The 23549-nt window shown below is 56.8% G+C and overlaps 1 protein-coding gene across 1 annotated transcript; it reads left to right on the top strand.

The window, feature by feature from the left end:
• Window positions 1-1821: 1821 nt before the first annotated feature.
• On the top strand, window positions 1822-23114 carry MYBPC3 (myosin binding protein C3). The gene is made up of 33 exons (XM_004387730.1): window positions 1822-1846; window positions 3036-3302; window positions 4319-4450; window positions 4533-4640; window positions 4729-4877; window positions 5886-6003; window positions 6710-6758; window positions 6906-6935; window positions 7106-7159; window positions 8142-8162; window positions 8440-8603; window positions 11043-11175; window positions 11470-11472; window positions 11606-11730; window positions 11810-11915; window positions 12017-12183; window positions 13005-13170; window positions 14262-14368; window positions 14476-14505; window positions 15856-15995; window positions 16277-16357; window positions 17173-17332; window positions 18188-18292; window positions 18384-18572; window positions 19752-19886; window positions 20062-20229; window positions 20977-21065; window positions 21223-21418; window positions 21636-21775; window positions 21999-22158; window positions 22247-22383; window positions 22673-22859; window positions 23104-23114. The coding sequence occupies exons 1-33, from the start codon at window positions 1822-1824 to the stop codon at window positions 23112-23114; spliced, it is 3852 nt and encodes a 1283-aa protein (XP_004387787.1).
• The last annotated feature ends 435 nt before the right edge of the window (window positions 23115-23549 follow it).

The raw sequence follows: 23549 nt of genomic DNA, 5'->3' as shown, positions 1-23549 counted from the left end.
ATGTATGCGCTCACATTTGCTCACACATATGATCACACGTTTGCTCTCAAGTTCTCAGCCCACAACAGGGAGGAATAGAAAAAGACGAGCAGGGAAGCCTGTAAGTGTCTCACTTCCAGCAGTAACAAGAAGTGGAGGCCTGCGGCATCCTGGGAGTGAGGCCCGCACCACTGTCAGCCTGCAGAGACCCAAGCCCCAGGCCGATTACTTAGGGGAACACCACTCCCCGCCCCCCCCCCGCTCCCCCCACAGCAAGCCTCGCCCTGGAGGACCCTTCCACACAACCATGGCTGCTCTCTCCCCTTGGCCTCCAAGCCTCAAGAAAGGTGAAATGATGCCCAAGTCGTCTTTTAAAGAAGGCCCAGGAGCATGTGGTGGGGCTTAAAAGTGGTTAAGATGGAAGAAACAATGGCTCTCAGTGCTGCAAGCAGCGGTGCATTCTGGCCACTTGGAAAGTGCTGTGTAGAGAACTCCTCCCTCCTCCCTGTGGGACCAATGATGTTGACGGATACTAGGTCTGGCTGGGAGTGGGTCACATGGAATTTGCTTCTTTCTGTGTAGCACCAATGTCCTTGATGTGACAGACTGAGGGAGGTCCTATCACAGGGGCAAAAGGTCACAGAGGAACAGTGGAGGGGCACGAGGGGGTTCAAGACATCTAGCATTAATCTCTGGGACTTTTGCAAGAGCCCCCTCTCCTCTGTCTTCCACTGTGGGGTGGATTTAGAGATTCACCCTCATGCCCTTACTGCAAGCTCACCTAACCCTTCCCCTTGGGTGATGCCAGCCACAAATGTTGCCCCCTCCCCACCTGGCCCTGGAATAAGCAGACCCAGGATTCCACAGCCTGAGGCTGCCCAGGCCCCATAAGCTGTGAAAACATGGGCCAAATAATAACAGAAACATTCATTCAGCATTTCCTATACGCCAGGCGCAGCTCTAAGCATTCTCATTTGTAAACATGTGTAACAATCCTATGCAGTGGGTGCTGTTCTTACCAGCACCACTTAACAGATGAGAAAACTGAGGCACTGCAAAGTTCAGGGAATGGCAGAGCCAGGACTCAGGCAGCCCCACCCTGGGGTCTGTGTGCGTGGTTACGGCCCTGCAAGGCCCCCCAACACCTCCCACATGGTCCCTTATTGCCCCACACGGCCCCTCACTGCTCCTCATGGCCCCTCATTGCCCCTCACTGCCCCTTATGGCCCCTCACTGCCCCTCAATGCCACTCATGGACCCTCACTGCCTCTCACTGTCCCTCATGGCCCCTCAATGCCCCTCCCATCCCCTCACTGCCCCTCATGGCCCCTCACTGCCCCTCAATGCTACTCACGGCCCCTCACTGCCCCTCACGGCCCCTCATGGTCCCTCACTGCCTCTCATGGCCCCTCACTGCCTCTCACTGTCCCTCACGGTCCTTCACTGCCCAGAAAGTTGTCCGGCAAAGGATGCATTTGAGCCATCGTCCTCAAGGATAAGGCCCTGTACTCTTCCACCACACAGTTTGCCTGTTAGAAGACATACAGACAGGGCTTGGGACACCCTTGAGGTTCACTGAGGATTGGGGAGCAGAAGCCATCATATTTGTGCTTAGGGAGGGAGGAAGGGACAGGGGCCAGCCAGGAACAATGTGGCCCTCACCTTCTTCCCACGAAGAGACCTCAGCTCCCTGGAATTTGTCTATATTTAGCCGGTGGCTGGGCAGGAGGCAGATAAGGAGGGCCTAGTGAGGGGGAGGGACCCTTATATAGTGCGGGGCCCTGGTCCCCACTCAGTCTCTCAGACTGTACCTGCTTGGTGCCTGGTTTGACTTCTCTCAAGATGCCAGAGCCCGGGAAGAAACCAGGTAGCTCCAGGTTTCTGGTCGGGCTTGAGTGTGAGGGTAGGGAGGGATTGGCGGTGGGGGGTGGCGGGGGGAGCGGGGAGACACCACACTTGGGGAGCAGACGTAGGAGCTAGTTCCTGAGGGGTTGGTGAGGACAAGGTCTCTGTGCCCCTGGACAGAGGGGAGGGTCCTCCTGGGTCCTTTTTTGATTCTCAGTTTCTCCTTCGTCATCCCTCTGATGAGAATAAGGGTAAACCCAGGGTCAGGGACACAGAGAGAGGAGAGCGTTGAGGCAGGAAACACCCAGCGCCATTATCCCACTCCCAGGACCCAGAGAGACCCCTTCCTGCCCCCTGTCCTCCCCCTTCTGCAGCAAAGTTGGGCCTGGGCTTGCCCTTTGGGAAAAGGCCGCTGCAGGCAGAGCCCAAGTTTAGTTTAGACTTGAGCCAGACTCGCCAAATCCCCTTGGACAAGTCTCTACCGTCTCTGGCTCTCAGTTTCCCCATCTGTACAAGGAGGGGTTGGACCCAGTGTCCCTAAGAATCCTTTCAGCTCTGAGATTTCCTGCTTCGTGATCTGCACCCCTGTGGTCCCCATACCAGGCACTGTGGCCCCTCTGCTCTGGGAGAGGATGGTCAAGAGGCCCCAGAGCCCAGGCCAAGGGCAGAGAAGGTCACAGCCCAGGGTCCTGCTCCTTGCCTGTGCCCTCACCAAGGTCGCCCAGGGCAGAATCCCAACCCCCCTGCCCCAGCCTCTTCTGAGGCCAGCTTTATCTCAGTTGCTGATTTTCAGCCTGAGGCTCTTGAAGGACAAATTTAACCACATTCCAAGTAGGCAGAGTACATGGCCCCTGCCAAGAGCCCCAGATTAATGGGATGCAAGAGGCCAGGGCTCATGCCCGGTGTCCCCAAGCAGGGAAGGCAGGGTATCCAGGGGACACATGAAACAATAGTCTTGTGTGGAGGCTGGGACCATAGCCCTAGCTCTCCCACCTACTGGCTGTGTGATCTTGGGCAAGTCACTTAGCATTTCTGAGCCTCGGTATCTGCATCTGAGAAATGGACATAACTACACCTACTTTGTAGAGCTGCTGGAGCATTAAATGAGACAATGAATTAAAGTGCTTGTCACAATGTTGACAAGAGGGGCTGCAGGGGACAGGTGCACGGGTGAGCCTGGGGGGGCCTGCAGCCTTGGTCTGGCCCCTCAGTTTCAGCCTTCAGCAAGAAGCCACGGTCAGTGGAAGCGGCTGTGGGCAGCTCTGTCACGTTCGAGGCGGAGACAGAGCGGGAAGGACTGAAGGTGCGCTGGCAGCGGAGGGGCGGTGATATCAGTGCCAGCGACAAGTACAGCCTGGAGGCCGAGGGCAGGCGACATGTGCTGACGGTGCGAGACGTGGGCCCCGCCGACCAGGGGTCCTACGCAGTCATCGCTGGCTCCTCCAAGGTCAAGTTTGACCTCAAGGTCATAGAGGCAGGTAAGACCCCGGTCAGCCTGTCCCTGAGGGGCAGCCTGGCCACCTCTCCATCTGCCCTGGGAGAGGAAGGTGCTTTCCCACATTCTTGCCTTTGCTTTGGCTATGCCCTCTGCCAGGAAGGCCCCTTCTCCCTCTTCTGCAGCAAGACCCTTTGGAGGACCCCATGTGCCCTTCCTGCCTGCTCCAGCCGGGTGGGGGAATACAGAGACATAAGGCACCCCAGGCCCCCCACCCCCGGGAGACTCAACGGAGAGACAACTCCCACACAGATGACAACTGGGCGGGCTATATGTCCTTGCAGGGGATGCCCTGTGGGCAATTGTGGCTGTGGAGGGAGGCCCCAGCCCAGCCTGGGGGAGGAGAGGAGGGATGGAATCCAGAGCTGTTCAGGGCAGACCCATGGGGACGTGAGGACAGTGTCTGTGAGGGTGAGGAGAGATATGATGAGGGCTCCCCGGCTCAGTATGAGCTTCCTGTGAGAGGGGAAGGGGAGTGGCTGTTGTTGTCTTGCTGTTGTTAGGTGCTGTCAAGTCAATTTCGACTCACAGCTCTCCATGTGATAGAGTAGAGCTGTCCACAGGGTTTTCTAGGCTGTAATCTTTACAGAAGCAACTTGCCTGGTCTTTCTCCCATGGAGCTGCTGGGTGGGTTCGAACTGCCAACCTTTTGGTTAGCAGACAAGCGCTTAACCTTTGCACCACCAGGGCTCCTTGGGGAGGTGAGGAGGACCAGATGTGGTGGGAAGAGGAGGAACTGCGTTTTGGGCATCTTTGTCTGAGGGAGGTGCCTGGCAGGCGATGGGTAGAGGTCTGAGTCTCAGGAGAGACGGAGGAGGGGTGTACTTGCGCTTACAGTGGTGGTGAGTAAAATGAGGGGACAGAAGGGACCATGGAGGGGGGTGAGGTCCAGAGGACGAAGCTCTGGACACGCTACAGTGTTTTATGGGCCTGCAAAGACTGAGAAGGACCCAGGGACAGGAGGAGGGGTCCCTCTTCACAACCCCTTCCTCCCTTCAGAGAAGGGAGAGCCAGAGCCAGCCCCTGCCACAGTTCCTGCCCCAGCCCCTGCTGAGGACCCTGGAGCCCCTGGAGCGCCTGGAGCCTTGGCCCCAGCCACTGAGCTGGAAGGAAGCTCCTCAAGGCCTGAAGGTGAGCAGGGGCTGGGCAGGGAGGAACAGGGCTGACAAGGAGGGGGTGTCCCAGGGCAGCTCTCAGAGGCCTCTGCTCACAGGGTCAAGCTCAGAAGCCCCCGATGGCCCTGGCCCAGTGTCCCCTGGCGCTCCTGATGACCCCATTGGTCTCTTTGTGACGCGGCCGCAGGATGGCGAGGTAACCGCAGGTAAGTGTGGGGCTGCTGTACCCAGGGGTGGGTGGGGAGTGAGGCAGCAGGTTATCCCCCAAGCCCAGTCATCACCCCTCCCCTGCAGGCGGCAACATCACCTTCTCTGCCCGTGTCGCCGGGGCCAGCCTCTTGAAACCGCCCGTGGTCAAATGGTTCAAGGGCAAGTGGGTGGATCTGAGTAGCAAGGTGGGCCAATATGTGCAGCTACGCGACCTCTACGACCGAGCCAGCAAGGTGGGGACCTGGGGGCATGGGGGGGCTGAGGGGCACGGGGGTGGGGGAAGCATGAAGAGGGCATGTGAGAGCCCCCGGGAGGCATGGGAAGCACCCAAGAGGTGCAAGGAAGGGCGATGGGGAGCCTGGGAAGCCAGAGCATCAGGGGGCATGATGGTCTCGGGGACATAATGGGTTTGGCGGCCCAGGGAGTTCACATAGGCGGGGAAACACGGTGAAGAATGGGGGAAGGGGCACCAGCCAGTTAGGGTGAGAACCCCTGGATGAGTGGGTATCAGAGCTCCAGCGACCCTCAGGGATCGACCAGAACAATTCCTCATTAAACAGTCCCTGGATGGTGCAAACAGTTAGCACTCTACTAACCAAAATGTTGGCAGCTTGAACCCACCCAGAAGCTTCTCGGAAGACAGGCCTAGGATCTTCTCCCCGAAAGGTCACAGCCTTGAAAACCCTATGGAGCCGGCCTACTCTGCACACGCGAGGTCGCCACGAGTTGGAATTGACTCGATAGCAATGAACATCTAACAAAGAGTCAGAAAACCAAAACTCAAGCTTAAGTCACTCACCCAAGGCCACTGAAAGCCAAGCCTAGAACCTGTGCCTCTGCCTCCCAGCCTCTGTTCCTGCCACTCTTCCACACTGTCCTGGGGGACAAGGAGGTCTCTGGCAGGGCAGAAGTGACATGTTCAGTTGTGAGGGCTGTACACTGCACAAAGGTGCCTTATCTGAAGCAAATGCCTTTTGCCTGTAAACGGCACAGATTTGTATTTTATCACAACCATGTTCCAGCAGGTGGCAGTCATGTGTCTTGAGAAAGGGCCCCTTTTCCTAATTTACACAAAATCTCTACTTGAGTTAACAAAGCCCTAAGGGGTAATAGGAAAATCTGGGACCCCTTTCTAGGCCTTTCTTCACATCCAGTCTCCTTCAGAGGTGAGGGTTCTCATCTCCTAGTCCAAGGTCTCTGCTGGCCTCTCTCGCCTCCCATCCCCCATCCCATCCCCATAGGTCTACCTGTTTGAGCTGCACATCACCGATGCCCAGGCTGCTTTTGCCGGTGGCTACCGCTGCGAGGTGTCCACCAAGGACAAGTTTGACAGCTGCAACTTCAACCTTACCGTCCACGGTGAGAGGTTCTGGCCCCCAACTCCTGCTTCCATTTCCCAGCAGTAAAGAGTTGCCTAACTCCGGCCAGGAGTCCCTGGGTGGTGCAGATGGTTAATGTGCTTGGCTGCTAACCGAAAGGTTGGAGGTTCAAGTCCACCCAGCGGCACCTTGGAAGAAAGGCCTGGCGATCTACTTCCAAAAAATCAGCCATCGAAAAGGCAGTGGAGCACAGTTCTATTCTGACGCACGTGGGGTTGCCATGAGTCAAAACTGTTGCTTGTAGCCCTACTCAGCCAGCAATGCTAACCACATGCCCAACACCACCAGGCTCAACGAGGGTATGAAAGAAACCTCTGGAAGCTTCAGGTTGAGAGTGGGTGGCATCTGTCAGCTGAGTCCAGATCTCATCTAGGGTGGGACTCTGTCTTGGTCATCTTGGTATCCCTGGCTCCTGGCACAGGGCCTGGTGCACCCGAATGTTTGGTAAACAGGTGGAGGCTGAGTTGAGGGGCTAGAGAGTGGGAGACCGGCCACCTGTAAGGGAATTGAGGCTTCACGCTCCCTCACTGCCCTGGCACCTTGACCTTGTGAAAGGCTGAGAATGTGTGTCCATGGGCAGATGCCCGCTCTCAAAGTCATGGAAGGGCAGTTTACAGATACTCAGATCCCAGGGCAGGCCCCCTCTGAAGCCTCCTCCCCTGTCTCCTCCCCCTTTCTGCACCTAGAGGCCGTTGGTCCCGGAGACCTGGACCTCCGATCAGCTTTCCGCCGCTCGTGAGTGACCGATTCTCCTTAGGACCTGGGGAAGGGGGCATCGACAGATTCTGAGGCCCCTTCGGGTCAGGGATGGGGGCAATGTAGGGGGAAGGAGGAGAGCAAGCTCCTCTGGGCAGATGAGGACACTGAGTCTAATCCCCACAGGAGCGTGGCTGGAGGTGGTCGGCGGATCAGGTACCCCTTCCACACCCCCACCTGCCCCGTACACAGATCCCCGGGGTCTGAGATGGGCCAGAAGGCCCAGTCCAGCCAGTGTCGCTTCCCTCTCACCCCACCCTCTCCCCTCTGCCATGTCCCCTCCACGGGGACCTCACTGGTGGCTGTGGGGGTTGTCTTCTCTGCAGTGACGGCCACGAGGATGCCGGGACTCTGGACTTCAGCTCCCTGCTGAGGAAGAGGTAAGTCCCTGGGTCACGACTCCTGGCAGGTGTGAGGCCTGGTTTCAAATCCCAGTACCACCGTTCTCCAGCCGTGTGGCCCTGGGAGGGTCACTGCCCCTCTCTAAGCTTCTTTCCTCGTCTGGCTAATGGGCCGATTCCCGTGTTGGGAGGAATTAAAGGCTCTGCAGTCCTGTGAACGACCATCCTCACAGTATCCTCACACCGGCCCTGTGTGTAGACTTGAGTCTACACTAGCCCACCATGGACTCTGGGGACCCCAAAGAACCTGGGAGAGGGTCCCAAAGCCACAGGAGTTGCCCACCCAGCCCAGCCCAGCTGACTTGTGTTCTTTCTCTGTCTTCTCCCCTCCTGTTCCCTGACCCCTCCGTTGTCACGGATGCTGCTGGTGTACAGAGACTAAGAAATGGGGTCTGGGGGCTTTGGGGCAGCAGGATGATGGTGGGTGCAGAGCTGAGCCTTCAGGTAGCCTGCAGCCATCCCTTCCAGGGTCTGAGAGTTAGGGTCCCACTAACTGGGCGAGTCTCAGCCTCTGAGCCTCAAGTTTCTCCTAATACCTGCCTAGCACTGCTGATGTTGTTGTTAATTGCCGTCGAGTCGATGACTCATGGCGACCCCGTGTGTGCAGAGTAGAGCTGCACTTCGTAGGGTTTTCAAGGCTGTGACCTTTTGGAAGCAGATGGCCAGGCCTGTCTTCTGAGGAGCCTCTGGGTGGGTTTGAACCACCAGACTTTGGGCTAGTAGTTCAGCACTTAACAACTTGCGCCACCCAGGGACTCCTGGCAGAGCTTACGAGGGGTAAAAGGGCAACACTGTGGAGGTCCTGCCCAGGGCCTGGCACATCGCAGGCACATCATCAATGTAGGGGCATAAGTGCAGGGAAGAGGATGGAGGGGAAGCCCACGGGGTGGGGACCCACGTCTTTGTGGGGAGGTGGCCCAGGCCTCTAATGTGTACCCTACCCTTTCTGCCCCACCTGGAGCAGCAGCTTCCGGATCCCACGGTGAGTGCCCAATGGAGCCTGGCACCCCCGTCACCCCTACTTCAGCCAGGAAATCCCTCCCCAACCCCAACCCCACATACTGAGCCCAGACGTGGCCTAGGACCCATACTGAGTCCAAGCTGCCCCAGTGGAGGTGTGAGGGGAGGGGGCAGAGGATTAGGGCAGCTGCAGCTCCTGGGCCCCAGGAAGCCCCACCCAGGAAAGTGGGGAGGGGCTGCAGTCCTGCCCGCACCATAGGGCTCCCCTGAGGCCTCTCTGCATGCATCGTCGGACCCAGGGACCCGAAACTGGAGGCACCAGCTGAGGAGGATGTGTGGGAGATCCTGAGGAAGGCGACCCCCTCCGAGTATGAGCGGATTGCGTTCCAGCACGGGATCACCGACCTGCGAGGGATGCTTAAGAGGCTCAAGGGCATAAAGCGTGAAGAGAAGAAGAGCACAGGTTAGACCCCCACCACCACCACCATGGAAAAGAAGGGGCACAGATAAGCCTCCCATGGAGAAGAAGAGGACACAGATTAGCCCCACCACCAAAAAATACCCAAACCCGTTGCTATCGAGTCGATTCTGACTCATAGTGACTCTATAGGACAGAGTAGAACTGCCCTATAGAGTTTCCAAGGAGTGGCAGGTGGATTTGAACTGCCGACCTTTTGGTTGGCAGCTGAGCTCTTAACCACTGCGCTACCAGGGCCCCAGCCCCACCATCACCATGGAAAAGGAGAGGCACAGGTTAGCCCCGCCTCCTCATCATGGAGAAAGGAGAGGCACAGGTTAGCCCTCCCTCCCCACCATGGACAAGGAGAGGGCACAGGTTAGACCTTACCACCACCACCATGGAAAAGCAGAGGCACAGGTTAGCCCCCCATCCCCACCATGGGGTCACTACGAGTTGAAATCGCCTCCATGGCACCTAACAACAATGACAAGGCACTAAGTGCTTTATATCACTGTCTCGTTGAAGTCTTTCAACAACGCTATGATAGAGGGACTGGTATTATCTCCATTTTACAAATGAGGAAACTGAGGCACAGAGAGGCCACCCCTCTGGTCGCTGCTGGGTACATCTTCGAGTTCACTGCCAACAAGAGCACACTGAACCCTCCTGACTAAATAAAAATCAGGTCACCCCTTCTCCCTCCATCCCCCTCTAAAAGGAAAAGAGGCCCCAGTTAGCCCTCTTCACCCCCAAAGAAAAAGGGAGGAGGTCACCATAGGCCAGAGAACACACATGGGAAAAGAGAGCTTGGTTAATGGTCCTCACAGGCAAACAAAGCAAAGCAAAGCAAACACAAACAAGCAGGAGGACGCAGGTTAATCCCCACCCCAAGCAGATCGAAGGAGGTGGGCTCAGGCTAGCCCTTCCCAACAAGGGGTTGACAAGGGCACATGGACATCAGCTCCATAGGAAATGAGTCAGGGAAAGCCTTGCCTGCTTGCTCACTGCCATCCGCAGAGCCTAGCACAGCACCTGGCACACAGGGACTCGCAGTAAGTAACCGCTGACTGCATGAGCCGGTCAGCTTCCCCACAGAGGGAGTGGAAAATGGGGGCGCAGATGAGCCCCTCCCAAAACGTACACACGGATACTTACACATGAAGAACGAGAGAAGAGCGAGTCAGGCCCTCAATGCCATCTCCCCAAGGCCCCCAGCCCTCTTGCCCAATTATGGAACTTGGCCTCACGCTGCTCCCCATTGCTGGCCAATGGGTGGCCTCTGTGGAGGTGGCACTTCTGTCCACAACACTGCCTCGATCTGCACACGTGTCCCCCACTTTAAATCAGAAATCCGCTAGAGGCCACAAGTGTTAACCCAGCCACCATGGGGGCACCTGGTTCAGGGAAGCCCCCTGAACTGTTGGGCCTAGAGGGGAGCTGGCTGAGAGCAGTGGAGGCTAGTGGGGCAGACGGGAGCCCTCAGGCCAGGGACCTCTTGTTGTAGGAGTTGCAAGAGTAATAACAGTAAAAAAGAGTTCGTTACTAAGAGCTAGGTGGCACAACGGTTAAGCGCTCAGCTGCTAACCTAAACGTTGGTGGTTCAAACCTACCCAGTGGCTCTGCAGGAGAAAGACCTGGTGGTCTGCTTCCGTAAAGATTATAGCCTAGGAAACGCTATAAGGCAGGTCTACTCTGTCACATGGGGTCACTATGAGTTGGAATCAATGCAATAGCACCCAACAAGAAGGCACTTAGTGCTTTATATAATTGTCTCGTTGAATTCTTGCAACTACGCTATGATAGAGGGACTAGTATTATCTCCATTTTACAAACGAGGAAACTGAGGCACAGAGAGGTTTGTTAAGGAACGAGCTCAGGTCACAGAGCAGCAAACAGCAGGATCTGAAGCCAGTCAGAAGATCTCTGCCCCGCCTACTGCTCCAGGCCCAGAGTGTTTGCGGACGTGGGAACCTTCTCTGGTGGTAGATGGAGCCCCCGGCTCAGCAGCCACTGCTAGACTTCTGAGTGAGGGGAGCTTTACAACCGCTGAGTGACGGGGCCCCTGAGGAGTACACAGCAGTCAGGGGAGGCATTGCCATGGGGAGGGTCTGGGGTCGAAAAGCCCCCTTCCCTGACAAGGCTGAGAAGTCCCCAGCTCTATCCCTGCCACCAAGTGAGCTGAGCAGGTGGAAAGGGCCCCAAGGAAGACAGACAGGAGAGCAAACACACACCCAGAGAGAGAAGGAGGACAAGATACACAGAACAGACAATGGGGACACAGAGAGACGCACCGAGGGAGGCAGGAAGGCACAGGCGGCTGGATGGAGGACCTAGGCCACTGCCTCAGCTGCCCTGGAGGTGGGAGACCTCAGGGCCTGGCCCGGCCGGGGGAGCAGGGTGTGGCAGCCAGTGGCTGGGCGGCTGAGGGGTGCATGCGGTCAGCCTTTCAGAAGAAGCTGGAGCCGGCCTACCAGGTGAGCAAGGGCCACAAGATCCGGCTGATGGTGGAGCTGGCGGACCCTGACGCTGAGGTCAAGTGGCTTAAGAATGGACAGGAGATCCAGATGAGTGGCAGGTGGGGCAAGGGTGGCGGTGGGGCGGGGGCTGGGGGTGCTGGGGGGATGGAGGGAGGGCCCCCAGGGGAGACGCTGCGCCTCACAGTCTTGCTCAACCTGTGTCTCTCCATATGCGTCTCTGTCTCTATCTCTCGTCCCCGTCTCTCTACCTTTCCCCATTTCTCTGTGTGTGTGTCTAACTTCCTTTCTTTCTGTTTTGGTCTGGCTATTCCTCTCTCGTTTCTCTTGGTCTCTGTTTTTTTGTCTTGCTTCCTCCCGTCTGGAACATTCCAATGACCCCTTCTCTTCCACAGCAAGTAAGTCCTGGCTCCTGGAAGGTTGGAGTGGGAGGTGCAGGGGGCTCCTGATGGGGGAGGGGGTTTAATGGGGGCACCCTCGGCCCGGGAGGCAAGCCCATGACTCTCCTGCCACCCCTGCCGCCCCTGCCAGGTACATCTTTGAGTCCATTGGCAACAAGCGCACACTGACCATCAGCCAGTGCTCACTGGCTGACGATGCAGCCTACCAGTGCATGGTGGGCGGCGAGAAGTGCAGCACAGAGCTGTTCGTCAAAGGTGGGGCCCGGGACCCTGGTGGGGGGCTAGGGAGGGCCGCAGAGAAGCCAGGCCCAAACAGCCCTCCTTGCCTCCACAGAGCCCCCTGTCCTGATCACACGCCCCCTGGAGGATCAGATGGTGATGGTGGGGCAGCGGGTGGAGTTTGAGTGTGAGGTGTCTGAGGAGGGGGCCCAGGTGAAGTGGTGAGTGCAAGAGGCCTGGGTGGGGGTGAGCAGCACCCCTTGGGGCAGGGGGATCACCTAGAGAGGCCGCCAGCACTTGCTGCCCCCCTCCGCCCGGCCAGGCTGAAGGACGGGGTGGAGCTGACCCGGGAGGAGACCTTCAAATACCGATTCAAGAAGGATGGGCGCAGGCACCACCTGATCATCAATGAGGCAACTCTGGAGGACTCTGGGCACTATTCGCTGCGCACCAGCGGGGGCCAGGCCCTGGCCGAGCTCATCGTGCAGGGTGAGGCCGGGACGGGGACACGGGCCTCCAGGGCCGGTGTTAGCTACCTAGTGCTGCTGTAACAGAAATACCACAAGTGAGCGGCTTTAAAGATAGAAATGTATTTTCTCACAGTTTAGGTGGCTGGAAGTCTGAATTCAGGACACTGGCTCTAGGGGAAGGCTCTCTCTCTCTCTCTGTTGGCTCTGGAGGAAGGTCCTTGTCTCTTTCAGTGTCTGTAGCTGTCTTTCCTCAGCTCCTCGGGGGATATTCACGTGGTGTCTACCTTTCTCCGTTTGTACTTGTTCCTGGGTTTAATCTGCAGGCTTTATTACTCAGAAGTAATTAGCCTTAGGACACACCCTACACTGATATGGCCTCATTAACATAAACAAAACCCTATTCCCACGTGGTGCAGGGGTTAGGATTCCAACACATATTTTGAGGGGGAACACAATTCAGTCCATAACAGGGCCCTACACCCATCAGCCCCCAACTCTGCCTAGCCATGTACAGGGCTCAGGCAAACCGGGGTTCAAGGCCTGTGCGACCTTGGGCAAGTCACTTGGCCACCCTGAGACTTACCTTTCTCATCTGTAAAATGGGCACATTGAGGTGAACATCCCAGAGGGTGTTGAGAGGGTCAGATGGGCCCCTTGCACATTCAGCGTTCCTTATGCACATTGCACCATCACTGCACACACACATCACACTCTTGCATGCACATGTGCACTTCCACACACATACACACACCCCGCACCCACAGCCCACGTGTTCTCCGCAGGGATTCACGCCCACACCCACACACCCTCCCAAGCTCACTGGCTGTGCCCTGTCCCCAGAGAAGAAGCTGGAGGTGTACCAGAGCATCGCGGACTTGACGGTGGGCGCAAAAGACCAGGCCGTGTTCAAGTGTGAGGTGTCGGACGAGAATGTGCGGGGCGTGTGGCTGAAGAACGGGAAGGAGCTAGTGCCCGACAGCCGCATCAAGGTGTCCCACATCGGGCGGTGAGTGTCAGCGGGCGCAGATGGTGCAGGAGGATGGGACAGGCGGAGACTGAGATAGAGGGACAGAGAGCAGCAGACAGATGGGAGGGGAGGAGACAGAGAGAAACTCAGAGACAGACTGACAGAGATGGAGAGAGAGGCAGACATAAAGAGAGGACAGATACACAGAGAGAGGCAGACAGAGGGAGAGACAGACGGGAGGGGAGGAGACAGAAACAGAGACAGACTGAGGGACAGAGACAGAGAGAAGCAGACCTAAAGAAAGACAGACACGCAGACAGACTGAGAGAGAGACAGGCAGAGGGAGAAACAGACAGACGGGAGGGGAGGAAACAGGCAGAAACAGAGATGGACAGAGACAGACTGACAGAGACAGACAGGCAGACATAAAGAAGAGAGAGACACACAGATAGACTGAGATAGACAGATAGATAGGAAGGAGAGGGGAGACAAAGACAGACGGACAAGATGGACAGAGAGAGGCAGACTTGAAGAGAGACAGCACGCACATAGAGACTGAGATAGAGACAGACAGAGATAGAGACAGAAAGATATGGAGAGACAGATAGACCCAGAGAAGGAAGAGTCCGTTACATACAGAGACAGACAGAGGTACAGAGGCACAGAGACAAAGAGAGATGGAGCAGTGAGAGATAGACACGCAGGGTGGAGACCCTCGGCCCCCTGCCTCTCCCCTAGTTCATGACCAGGGCAGGGTGGGGCGGGAGGCTCTGAGGCAGCGGCCAGCTCTGGCCAGGGGCCTGCTCTCCCTCCCACTCTCTTACTCATCTCCCGAGCATCTGGGTGGCCCGTGCTGGGCACGAGTTCACAGAGATTAATGAGATCCAGCCCCTGCCCAGTGTCCAAGTGCCCGGCCAAGGGGAGATGTTGGTGGAGAAATCCCTTCTACACTGCCTCCCTCTGAAAACACGTGAGGGAGAAATAACAAATAAAGAAAAAAGCATTTTAAGAACCAGAACACCAAGGAGCTAGGAAGAAGAGGCGAGAGTCCCCTGGAACCCTGGCTGGGGTGTCTAGGGGACCAGGAGTGTGCGGCCCACAGGTCCCCCTAAGCCACCACTGCCCTGCAGGGTCCACAAGCTGACCATTGACGACGTCACACCTGCGGACGAGGCTGACTACAGCTTTGTGCCCGAGGGCTTCGCCTGCAACCTCTCGGCCAAGCTCCACTTCATGGGTGAGCCTGCGCCGGGGTGGGTGGGATGGGCTGGGGGCGGCAGGGCCAGGGACCCCTTGCTGAGCCTTGCTTTTCTCCCATGCCGTTTGCTCTTCCTTCTCTTGCAGAGGTCAAGATCGACTTCGTGCCCAGGCAGGGTGAGTCGCAGGGCCCCCGTGTGCCGCCCCGGCTCTGCCCACTTCCCAGAACCCCACTCCACCTGTGTCTTCTCCCCAGCTTACAGGCAGAGGGCACAGAAAGGATCTGGGAGTGGGGATTATTCCAAAGCCTAACCCCATCTCTGCCACTCACCAGACCATGGACCACCTATAATCTCTCTGAGCCTCAGTTTCTCCATCTATAAAATGGGACTCCTAATATGTCCGCTCAGTGGTAGAATTCTCGCCTTCCATGCGGGAGACTCTGGTTCGATTCTCGGCCAGTGCACTTCATGTGCAGCCGCCACCCATCTGTCAGTGAAGGTTTGCGAGTTGCTATGATGCTGAACAGGTTTCAGCAGAGCCTCCAGACAGAGATGAACTAGGAAGAAAGCCCTGACGATCTACTTCTGAAAATCAGCCAGTGAAAACCCTGTGGATGACAGTGGTCTGATCTGCAACTGATCATGGGGAAGGTGCAGGACCAGGCATCATTTTGTTCCCTTGTGCATGGGTTCGTCTAGAGTCGGGGGCTGATTCTACAGCAGCTAGCAACAATAGTAGTCCCTCCTCCATAGGGTGGTTGTGAAATGAGATATGACAAGATGAAGTGTATGAGCTGTCAAATGGTATCACAGACATGAGATTTTATTGTTAAATCTTTTCTCCTTTTGGAAGTGTCCCTCCTGCTTTTAGATTAAACTCCAAAATCAGATATTTTGGAATCCTAACTTCAGGAGAATAGTCCAGGCTGAGGCATACTGTAGGTCAGTGCTTTCCAAGCTGGGTTCAGTTAATACGATACTCCATTTAAAAAGGGTTCCACAGTAAAATAAGTTTGGAAAACTCTAAATTCTTGATCCACCTCTTGGCAATTCAGAAAGTACATTATTGTATTAAAGGCTCTGAAAAGTCCTGCAGTAAAGAGCTGTGCTTAACCCAGAGTTTTCTAACTTATTTGGCCACAGAACTCGTTTTTTTGTTTTTTGTTTTTTTTTCTGGCAGGACATTGGTGTTCCCCCAAACACAGTTTGAGAAATGCTATGTTAGGCAAACTGCTTACAAACCTCCCAGAGAAATGCCTTGGGTGATGGGAATGTTCCAGCTCTTGATTTGGGTGGTGGTTACACAAGTTTGTACATTTGTCAAAACTCCTCAAGCTGTACACACAAATCTGTGCATTTTATTGTGTGTAAATTATACCTCAGAAAAACGGATTGAAAAGACAACAACCGGGGTACGGGTTTATTTCTCCAACCCTCCCACCACCCCTCCCCCCAGTGACCTGTGCTCCTTCCAGGTCCCCCTCTTTCATGGACCTTTCTCTGACCTATGCTGTCTCTTTCCCAGAACCCCCTAAGATCCACCTGGACTGCCCAGGCCGCAAGCTGGATACCATCATCGTTGTGGCTGGGAACAGGCTGCGTCTGGACGTGCCTATCTCTGGGGACCCTGCTCCCACCGTGATCTGGCAGAAGAGCCTCACACAGGTACTGTGGATTCCTCCTCCATCTTCCTATCTGTAAAATGGGTTCATGGGACCAGAGGAGCTCTGGGGCCTGATCCATACCCCACGCTACCTGACACGTACATGTAGCCCACACTACAGCTGGCCATGAATGGGGAGTTCAGACGTTCAGCTGACTGGGAGGTGGGGCAAGGTGAGCAGCTGGTGGCAGGTGGTAAGGGAGGGGGCAAAGGAGAGGTGAGGGGCCAATGGGCAGGGATTCCGACCCCTCTTCCCCCAACTGCCCTCCTGCTCTTTTCTCAGGGGAATAAGGTCCCAGCTAGGCCAGCCCCTGAAGCCCCAGAGGACGCAGATGCCAATGAAGAGTGGGTGTTTGACAAGAAGGTGAGTGAAGCTGAAGTGGGGATATGGCTCACTTGTCCTTTTCTACCCTTTTGGTTTCCATCCTTGGGCAAGGTCTCCACGAAGGTACTCACACCTAAGAGGTGCCTCAGTGAGGGGTAGGTAGATTCACACCTGGCCAGGGATCCTGGGTGTGTTCCCACCCCAGGCAGGGTCTCCATGGGGCTCTCACACCTCAGTCAGGTACATGGTGGAGTGAGAAGGTGTATTCCTTGGGTGTTCACGCCCTCGACATTGTCAGGAAGCCGTCTATGACTGGGCCCCTCCCTGGCTCCCTTCCTCCTGAGCTCACCTTGACTTTGTGTGTCCTCTTAACTACTTTTCTGCAGCACTTTACAGTGAGCATAACTGCCTGGGGCCTGCACCCAGGTCTGCTTCTCCTCCTCCGTGGAGCTGTTAGTCCTCCTGAAGGCCTGTCCACCTGAGGTCTTCCTGGATCCTTACAACAGCTCTGTGAGATTGCTTTCCCATTTGACAGATGGGGAAACTGAGGCACAGAGAGTCTAGGTGATTACTCAAAGTTCCATGACAAAGCTAGAGTTAGAGTTTGAGGCCCTTAGCCTGGTACTTTGTGTATAAAAAAAACCCGTTGTCGTCGAGTCAATTCCAACTCCTACATGTTTTTTGAAATAGTTATTGACATGGGTGCACTTTCCAATTGGGCTGCATTGTCCCCCTCCCTGGAGCCTGGGCTGAGCTCTGTTTCCATCTCAAGGCTGATGGCCGTTGCAGAGGCTGCAGGGCCCTCTGAGGTCTGTCTTGGGCCCTGTCTCCCCAGCTCTCCCCTCTCCCCTCAGTTGCTGTGTGATACCGAGGGCCGGGTCCATGTGGAGACCACCAAGGACCGCAGCATCTTCATCGTTGATGGGGCAGAGAAGGAAGATGAGGGTGTCTACATCGTCACAGTGAAGAACCCTGTGGGCGAGGACCAGGTCAACCTCACCGTCAAGGTCATCGGTGAGGCTGGCCAGGGAAGACAGAGGGGCAACCCCAGGGAGGCTGTTTAGTCATCCATTCACTCATGTAGTCATTCAACAAGCATCCCGGGGCACCTCTTTGAGCCAGGCAATGAATAGGACAGGTTTTTCTACCCTTAAGGACACTCAGTTCTAGGGGGAGAGGGAGGCAGAAACATCTAGCAGATTTGCTGTAATGCTGCTGGACATGAGGTGTGTCCCAAGTGCCCTGGGAGCACTGAGCACAGAACAACCCCTGTGCCTTGGAGGGTGAGGCCTACAGGAGGCTGGGAGGATGTGGGGCAGGACCCTAGGCAGAGGAAACAGCGTGTGCAAAGGTGTGGAGGTGTGGCAGGGTTTTTGGGTGTGGAGAATAATGAATGATTGGAGTAAGTGACCTGGGCAGGGGGATGGTGAGGATTGGGGCCAGGAGAGAGGGTGAATGGGGCAGTGAATATGGGCCATAGGGGTTGACAAGAAGGCCTGGTGATGCAATGGTTAAGTGCTTAGCTGCTAACCGAAAAGTCGGTGGTTCAAACTCACCAGTGGCTCTGTGGGAGAAAGACCTGGCAATCTGCTCCCATAAAGATTACAGCCTTGGAAACCCTATAGGGTAGTTCTACTCTGTCAGATGGGGTTGCTATGAGTGAGAATCTGCTTGATGATGTCTGACAACAACAACAACAGGGGGTTGATTGCAGGCTGGTGACATGGTCAGAACTGCGTTCTGGAAAGATGGCTTTGGTTCTGTGGTGATGGGAGCAGCCTATAGCTGCTGGTTGGGATGGTGACGGGAGGAGCCAGCATTGTCAGAGGCCTGAGGCCTGGCGGGGCTGATGCGAGTCCACCTCCCCAGATGTGCCAGATGCCCCTGCAGCCCCCAAGATCAGCAACGTGGGCGAGGACTCCTGCACGGTGCAGTGGGAGCCGCCTGCCTACGATGGCGGACAGCCAGTCCTAGGTGAGCTCCGGGGCACGAGGGGCAGAGCCGAGGGCAGGGGGCACAGGGGTGCCTGGGCCCCAGACCAGAGTGCCCACCTACACCCCACCAGGCTACATCCTGGAGCGCAAGAAGAAGAAGAGCTACCGGTGGATGCGGTTGAATTTCGACTTGCTGCGGGAGCTGACCCACGAGGCCCGGCGCATGATCGAGGGTGTGGTGTATGAGATGCGCGTCTATGCAGTCAACACCATTGGCATGTCCAAGCCCAGCCCCGCCTCCCAGGCCTTCATGCCCATTGGTGAGAAAGCCCTGCCTGGCACTGCCCCCACAACTCCCCAGGCAAGGGGCCCCAATGACAGCAACTGCTCTGTGGGCAGCCACTACCACCCTGGGCATTACATCCGTCTGTTAATCAGGCTCCAACTGAGGTGCATACATCCTCATTAGACATATGAGGAAACCAAGGCTCAGAGTCAAACGACTTGCTCAAGGTCACCCAGCTGTAAGGCGTGGAGCTGAGACTCACACCCTCCTGACCCCTGGTTGATTCCCTTCACCTCTCGAGTCTCACTTTCCACATCTGCAAAATGGGGATAATGACAGGATCTACCTCGAAGAATTGTTGGTAGGATGAAATGCAACAATGCAGGCAGAGCAGCTGGCATACAGCAGGTGCTCAATAAATGTTAATTGCCCGTTGTTTTTCCCTTCTCTCAACCCAGGGTTTGCTATATACAGGATGGGACGAGGGTGGTGGGTGCCTGGGGGGTGGCTGGCACATCTGCAGGTATTGTCTGGCCCAGGAGTGGACGTCTGGTTTGCAGAGCCGGCCCCGTGGCTCCCCAGCAGGGCCTTTTGGAGTCATCGTCTCTCCCTGAAGACTTGGTTTCTTCATCTGTATGATGGTGTGGGAGGGTAGAATAGACACTGAGGGTGTGGCCAGGCTCTCGAGGACACCTGTCCCTACTGGGGGTATGAGTCTAGGGCGGCTGGCTGTGGAGGGGCAGGGGTCCCCGAGGGCCCAGAGAGGGGCACAGTATGGGGAGTGGCAGGAAGTGGGTTGTGCCTGTGGGGAGAAGAGTCTGCCCTCCCTTTTTAGGGACCAACTTCTGGTTTGCTCAGCTCTTAGTCAATTCCCGTAATCACCCAGAGCCAGGAAATGCCCATGTTTTAGGCTAGTTTTTGTTTTTTGCGATCACATTTATAGCATTTCTTACACCTACAGAGGTGGCTCCTTCTAAGTATATGTATGTTCTCTTCGGTGTCTTTTGCTGTTTAAATCCTTTTTTTATAATTGTTGTTGATTTTGTTTGTTTTCAAGCCGATCTAGAGACATGCCTTTTAATGGCGTGGAAATATTCCTTAATGTTTGAAAGCCAGATGAAGGGAAGTCCCGTGACCAGTGGGCAGTTGAGAGTCATGGCTTCCCCACTGGTGCCGGCCCCCTCAGCCCCTCTCTGACCTCCCCTCTGCCCAGGCCCCCCCAGCGAGCCCACCCACCTGGCTGTGGAGGATGTCACTGATACCACAGTCTCCCTCAAGTGGCGGCCCCCAGAGCGTGTGGGAGCAGGCGGCCTGGATGGCTACAGCGTGGAGTACTGCCAGGAGGGCTGTGAGTGCCCCTTCCTGGACCTGGGCACTGCCCCTCCGCCTCCCAGCACCCCCAGGCCAGGCACCTGCCACCTGTCCTCAGCAGAGGCCCCAGACAGCCATCAGAGGGTGGGTGGCAGGAGTGGTGTATTACTGCTGACATTGCCTCAGCTTCGCTTTCCTGCCCCTACTCCCAGGCTCAGAGTGGGTGCCTGCCCTGCAGGAGCTGATAGAGCGCACATCATTGTTGGTGAAGGACCTGTCCACAGGGGCCCGGCTGCTCTTCCGCGTGCGGGCTCACAACATGGCAGGGCCTGGGGCCCCTGTCGTCACCAAGGAGCCTGTGACGGTGCAAGAGATTCTGCGTGAGTGTCTGTGGGTGGCTGGGCCTCCCTCACTTGCCCTTGCCCCTGTGCACAGTCACAGGACCTGTCACTGAGACCAAGCCCTTTGAGGAGGGGGGGCGCAAGTGAATGGGGCTGAGTACTGGGCAGGGCAGAAGGGTGGAGCTTCATCCACACCCAGGCTCAGGGCAAGCAGGCACAGAGAGCTCTCGCTTTGTCCATCGGCCCCAGGTTCTGGAACAGGGCAAGAGTAGGTCATCGCACCATCATCTCAGAGCTCTGCTCTGTGAGGCCCTTGGCTCTGACAGGCAGGTATTGTCCAGGTCCTCAGTGAGGCCATCCAAGGTCACATTGGCCTATCTGAGACCAGCTTCCCATTTCTCTACTCCTTGTCCCAACAAAGGATCAACAGGATTCTCAAAGTCAGAAACAGGCAGCAAGCTGGGGTGGAAGCAGCATGAGACGGGGGTCTGAAAGACTAGATTTGCATCCTGGCCGTTGCTTACTCGTTATGCGTCCTCAAGTTGCTTACCTTCCCTGATCCCTGTCTCTTGCAGCGGTGTGAGGCTCAGGTGGAAGCAGGAACTGGAGATCTTTTGGGACTCCAGTTGCTGTAGGTTAGGGGAAGTTAAAAGAGGCGGACAGCTTTTTTTTCTCAGTTGTAGCCCTCTGGGCCGTGCCTCAAGAGAGGAAGGAGACTGGGGAGCTCCCGCAAGGCTGGGGCTGTGGTAAGCCGTGGCTGAGCCAACTACTACCCTGTACCCACAGAGCGACCACGGCTCCAGCTGCCCAGGCACCTGCGCCAGACCATCCAGAGGAAGGTTGGGGAGACTGTGAACTTCCTTATTCCTTTCCAGGTACGAGGGCCCCTTCCCTGTCCCCAGAGGGAGGCTATGGCGTGTTGTCTGCATCAAGTGGATGGCTGGGTGTCCAGGCCGGTCGGGCCCTGAGGCCAAGCCACACGTGCAGGGCTCTCAGGGAGCCAGGCTCAGGGTTGAGCTGTTCCTCCCCCAGGGCAGGCCCCGGCCTCAGGTCACCTGGACCAAAGAGGGGCAGCCGCTGGCAGGCGATGAGGTGAGCATCCGAAACAGCCCCACGGACACCATCCTGTTCATCCGGGCCGCCCGCCGCACCCACTCAGGCACCTACCAGGTGACTTTGCGCATTGAGAACATGGAGGACAAGGCCACGCTGGTCCTGCAGATTGTCGGTGCGTGGCAGTGGGCCTTCAGCCCCACTTGCTTCTAGTCCCTGAGCTGAGCTCCAGGCCCCAGGGGGGTATGCCTGGGAACGCAGCCCAGAGCTTTCCATCTGCCCGTCCTTGGCTCCCTTCTCAGAGCTCTGCAGAAGGTGGCAGGCCAGTACCCTGGCTCTTACTCAGGCAGGGTCAGGAGGTGTGTGGTTCCAAATGGGTCATCTCCTTGCAGACAAGCCAAGTCCTCCGCAGGACATTAGGGTCATGGAGGCTTGGGGTTTCAACGTGGCTCTGGAGTGGAAACCACCCCAAGATGATGGCAACACTGAGCTCCGAGGTTACACAGTGCAGAAAGCCGACAAGAAGACCATGGTGAGCCTGGGGTCCTGGGCTCCACACACAGCCTCCCTAGGTCCAGGCAGACCTGGGCCCCCGCTGCCCCTTCCCTGCCCTTAGAATAAGCCCACCACCCCTCCTCCCTCTGCTGACCCAGTCCCCTCCATGGTTGGTGTGGAGCCACCAGGGGTGCCCAAGGGAGGCCCTGGCAGGGAATGGGGCCTGACTCCCTGAGACCCTCCTCTCCCCCGCTGTCCAGGAGTGGTTCACCGTCCTGGAGCACTACCGCCACACTCACTGTGTGGTGCCGGAGCTCATCATTGGCAACGGCTACTATTTCCGGGTCTTCAGCCATAATATAGTGGGTCCTAGTGACACAGCCGCCACCACTAAGGAGCCCATCTTCATCCCCAAACCAGGTGCTGTACCCCTACCCCCACCTTGGGAGGAGCAGAGAGGGCAGCCTAACTTGGCGTGGCCCTCAGTACAAAGTCCTATCGCCAACAGGTAAAACGTACAAGCCACCCAGCTACAAGGCCCTGGACTTCTCTGAGGCCCCACGCTTCACCCGGCCCCTGGTGAACCGCTCGGTCATCGCAGGCTACAATGCTGTTCTCTGCTGTGCTGTGCGGGGTACTCCCAAGGTAGAGAACTCCAGGCCCTGGTGCAGGGGGACCCAGACTACTGACCAGACCGAGGCAAGGCTCATAGGCTTTAACCTCTAGCGGTCCTCGCTGCCCCCTCCCCGCCCCCGCTTCCTCTCCACCTCTGGTTATCAGGGCCAGGTACCTCTCACCAAATAGGGCCTCAGCATTCACTGTTTATTCCCAGCCTTGGGGACTCCAGTGGGGGGACCCAGGAGTAGATGCCCCTAGGGTCCTGCCAGGCCCCTCGCAGCCTGAGATGGTTTCTCTTCCTTTACATGATTTATAGCCCAAAATTTCCTGGTTCAAGAATGGCCTGGACCTGGGTAAAAACGCCCGCTTCCGCATGTTCTGCAAGCAGGGTGTGTTGACCCTGGAGATTCGGAAACCCTGCCCCTTTGATGGGGGCATCTATGTCTGCAGGGCCACCAACTTACAAGGCAAGGCACAGTGTCAGTGCCGCCTGGAGGTGCGAGGTGAGGAAGCCCTGGGCCAGGGCCTGGGGAGGGGAAGCAGGGCACCTGCTGGGACTCTGGGCCTCTGCTCTGCTGTCCTGGCCCACGCAACTGCTCCGGCTGAGAGTACTGACCTGTGAGGTCCCGGCGGGTGCTGGCTTCTGGGCTCACAGCTGGAGCTTCCTCCCAGCCTCCCGGAAGGCTGGGAGAACACACAGGGCTGGCAGGTACAGCACACGTGTCATGGCCTCTTTCTCTCCTGCAGTGCCCCAGTGACCAGCCTGGCTCCCCGCCCAGTGATGGCTAGGTATGTACTCCATACCACCCTGACACCCAGGGCCCAAATCACAGCTGCGCCCTGGCCCTTGGTCCAAGGACAGCCATCAAGAAATGAGGGGTACAGGTGGCTCTTGGAGAGGAAAGTTTCAGTCCACTTCACTCACAAGGGAACTTGTGTCACAGGCGCGACCAAATGCCAGCCCTACGTGCCAGGAGCCTTGAGGAAGCTGGAAAAACCACCTTCGTGCTGTTGGGGTGTGTGTGTGTATCCTGGGGCTGGAGTGGGGAAGGGCAGTAGGGTACAGAATTTACAACAGCACTGGGAGACCTGACAGACTGAACTCTCAGAGCTCCTGGTGACGCTCCCAGATCTTTGGGGCAAATGGTGGGTGGGCTCAGGAAATGATGGTCGGGGATAGGGCCCATCTGGCC

Source organism: Trichechus manatus, unplaced genomic scaffold (assembly GCF_000243295.1).
Source record: "Trichechus manatus latirostris isolate Lorelei unplaced genomic scaffold, TriManLat1.0 scaffold00191, whole genome shotgun sequence".
Classification (NCBI taxonomy): domain Eukaryota; kingdom Metazoa; phylum Chordata; class Mammalia; order Sirenia; family Trichechidae; genus Trichechus; species Trichechus manatus.
This window is presented reverse-complemented; position numbering and strand designations above follow the sequence as displayed.

Bases quoted from the DNA above. Each gene is read 5' to 3' on its own strand.
- MYBPC3 (XM_004387730.1), top strand. From the start codon at position 1,822: ATGCCAGAGCCCGGGAAGAAACCAG. The intron at 6,759-6,905 runs GTGAGTGACCGA...TAATCCCCACAG, and splicing joins CGATCAGCTTTCCGCCGCTC to GAGCGTGGCTGGAGGTGGTC. The intron at 7,160-8,141 runs GTAAGTCCCTGG...CCCCACCTGGAG, and splicing joins AGCTCCCTGCTGAGGAAGAG to CAGCAGCTTCCGGATCCCAC.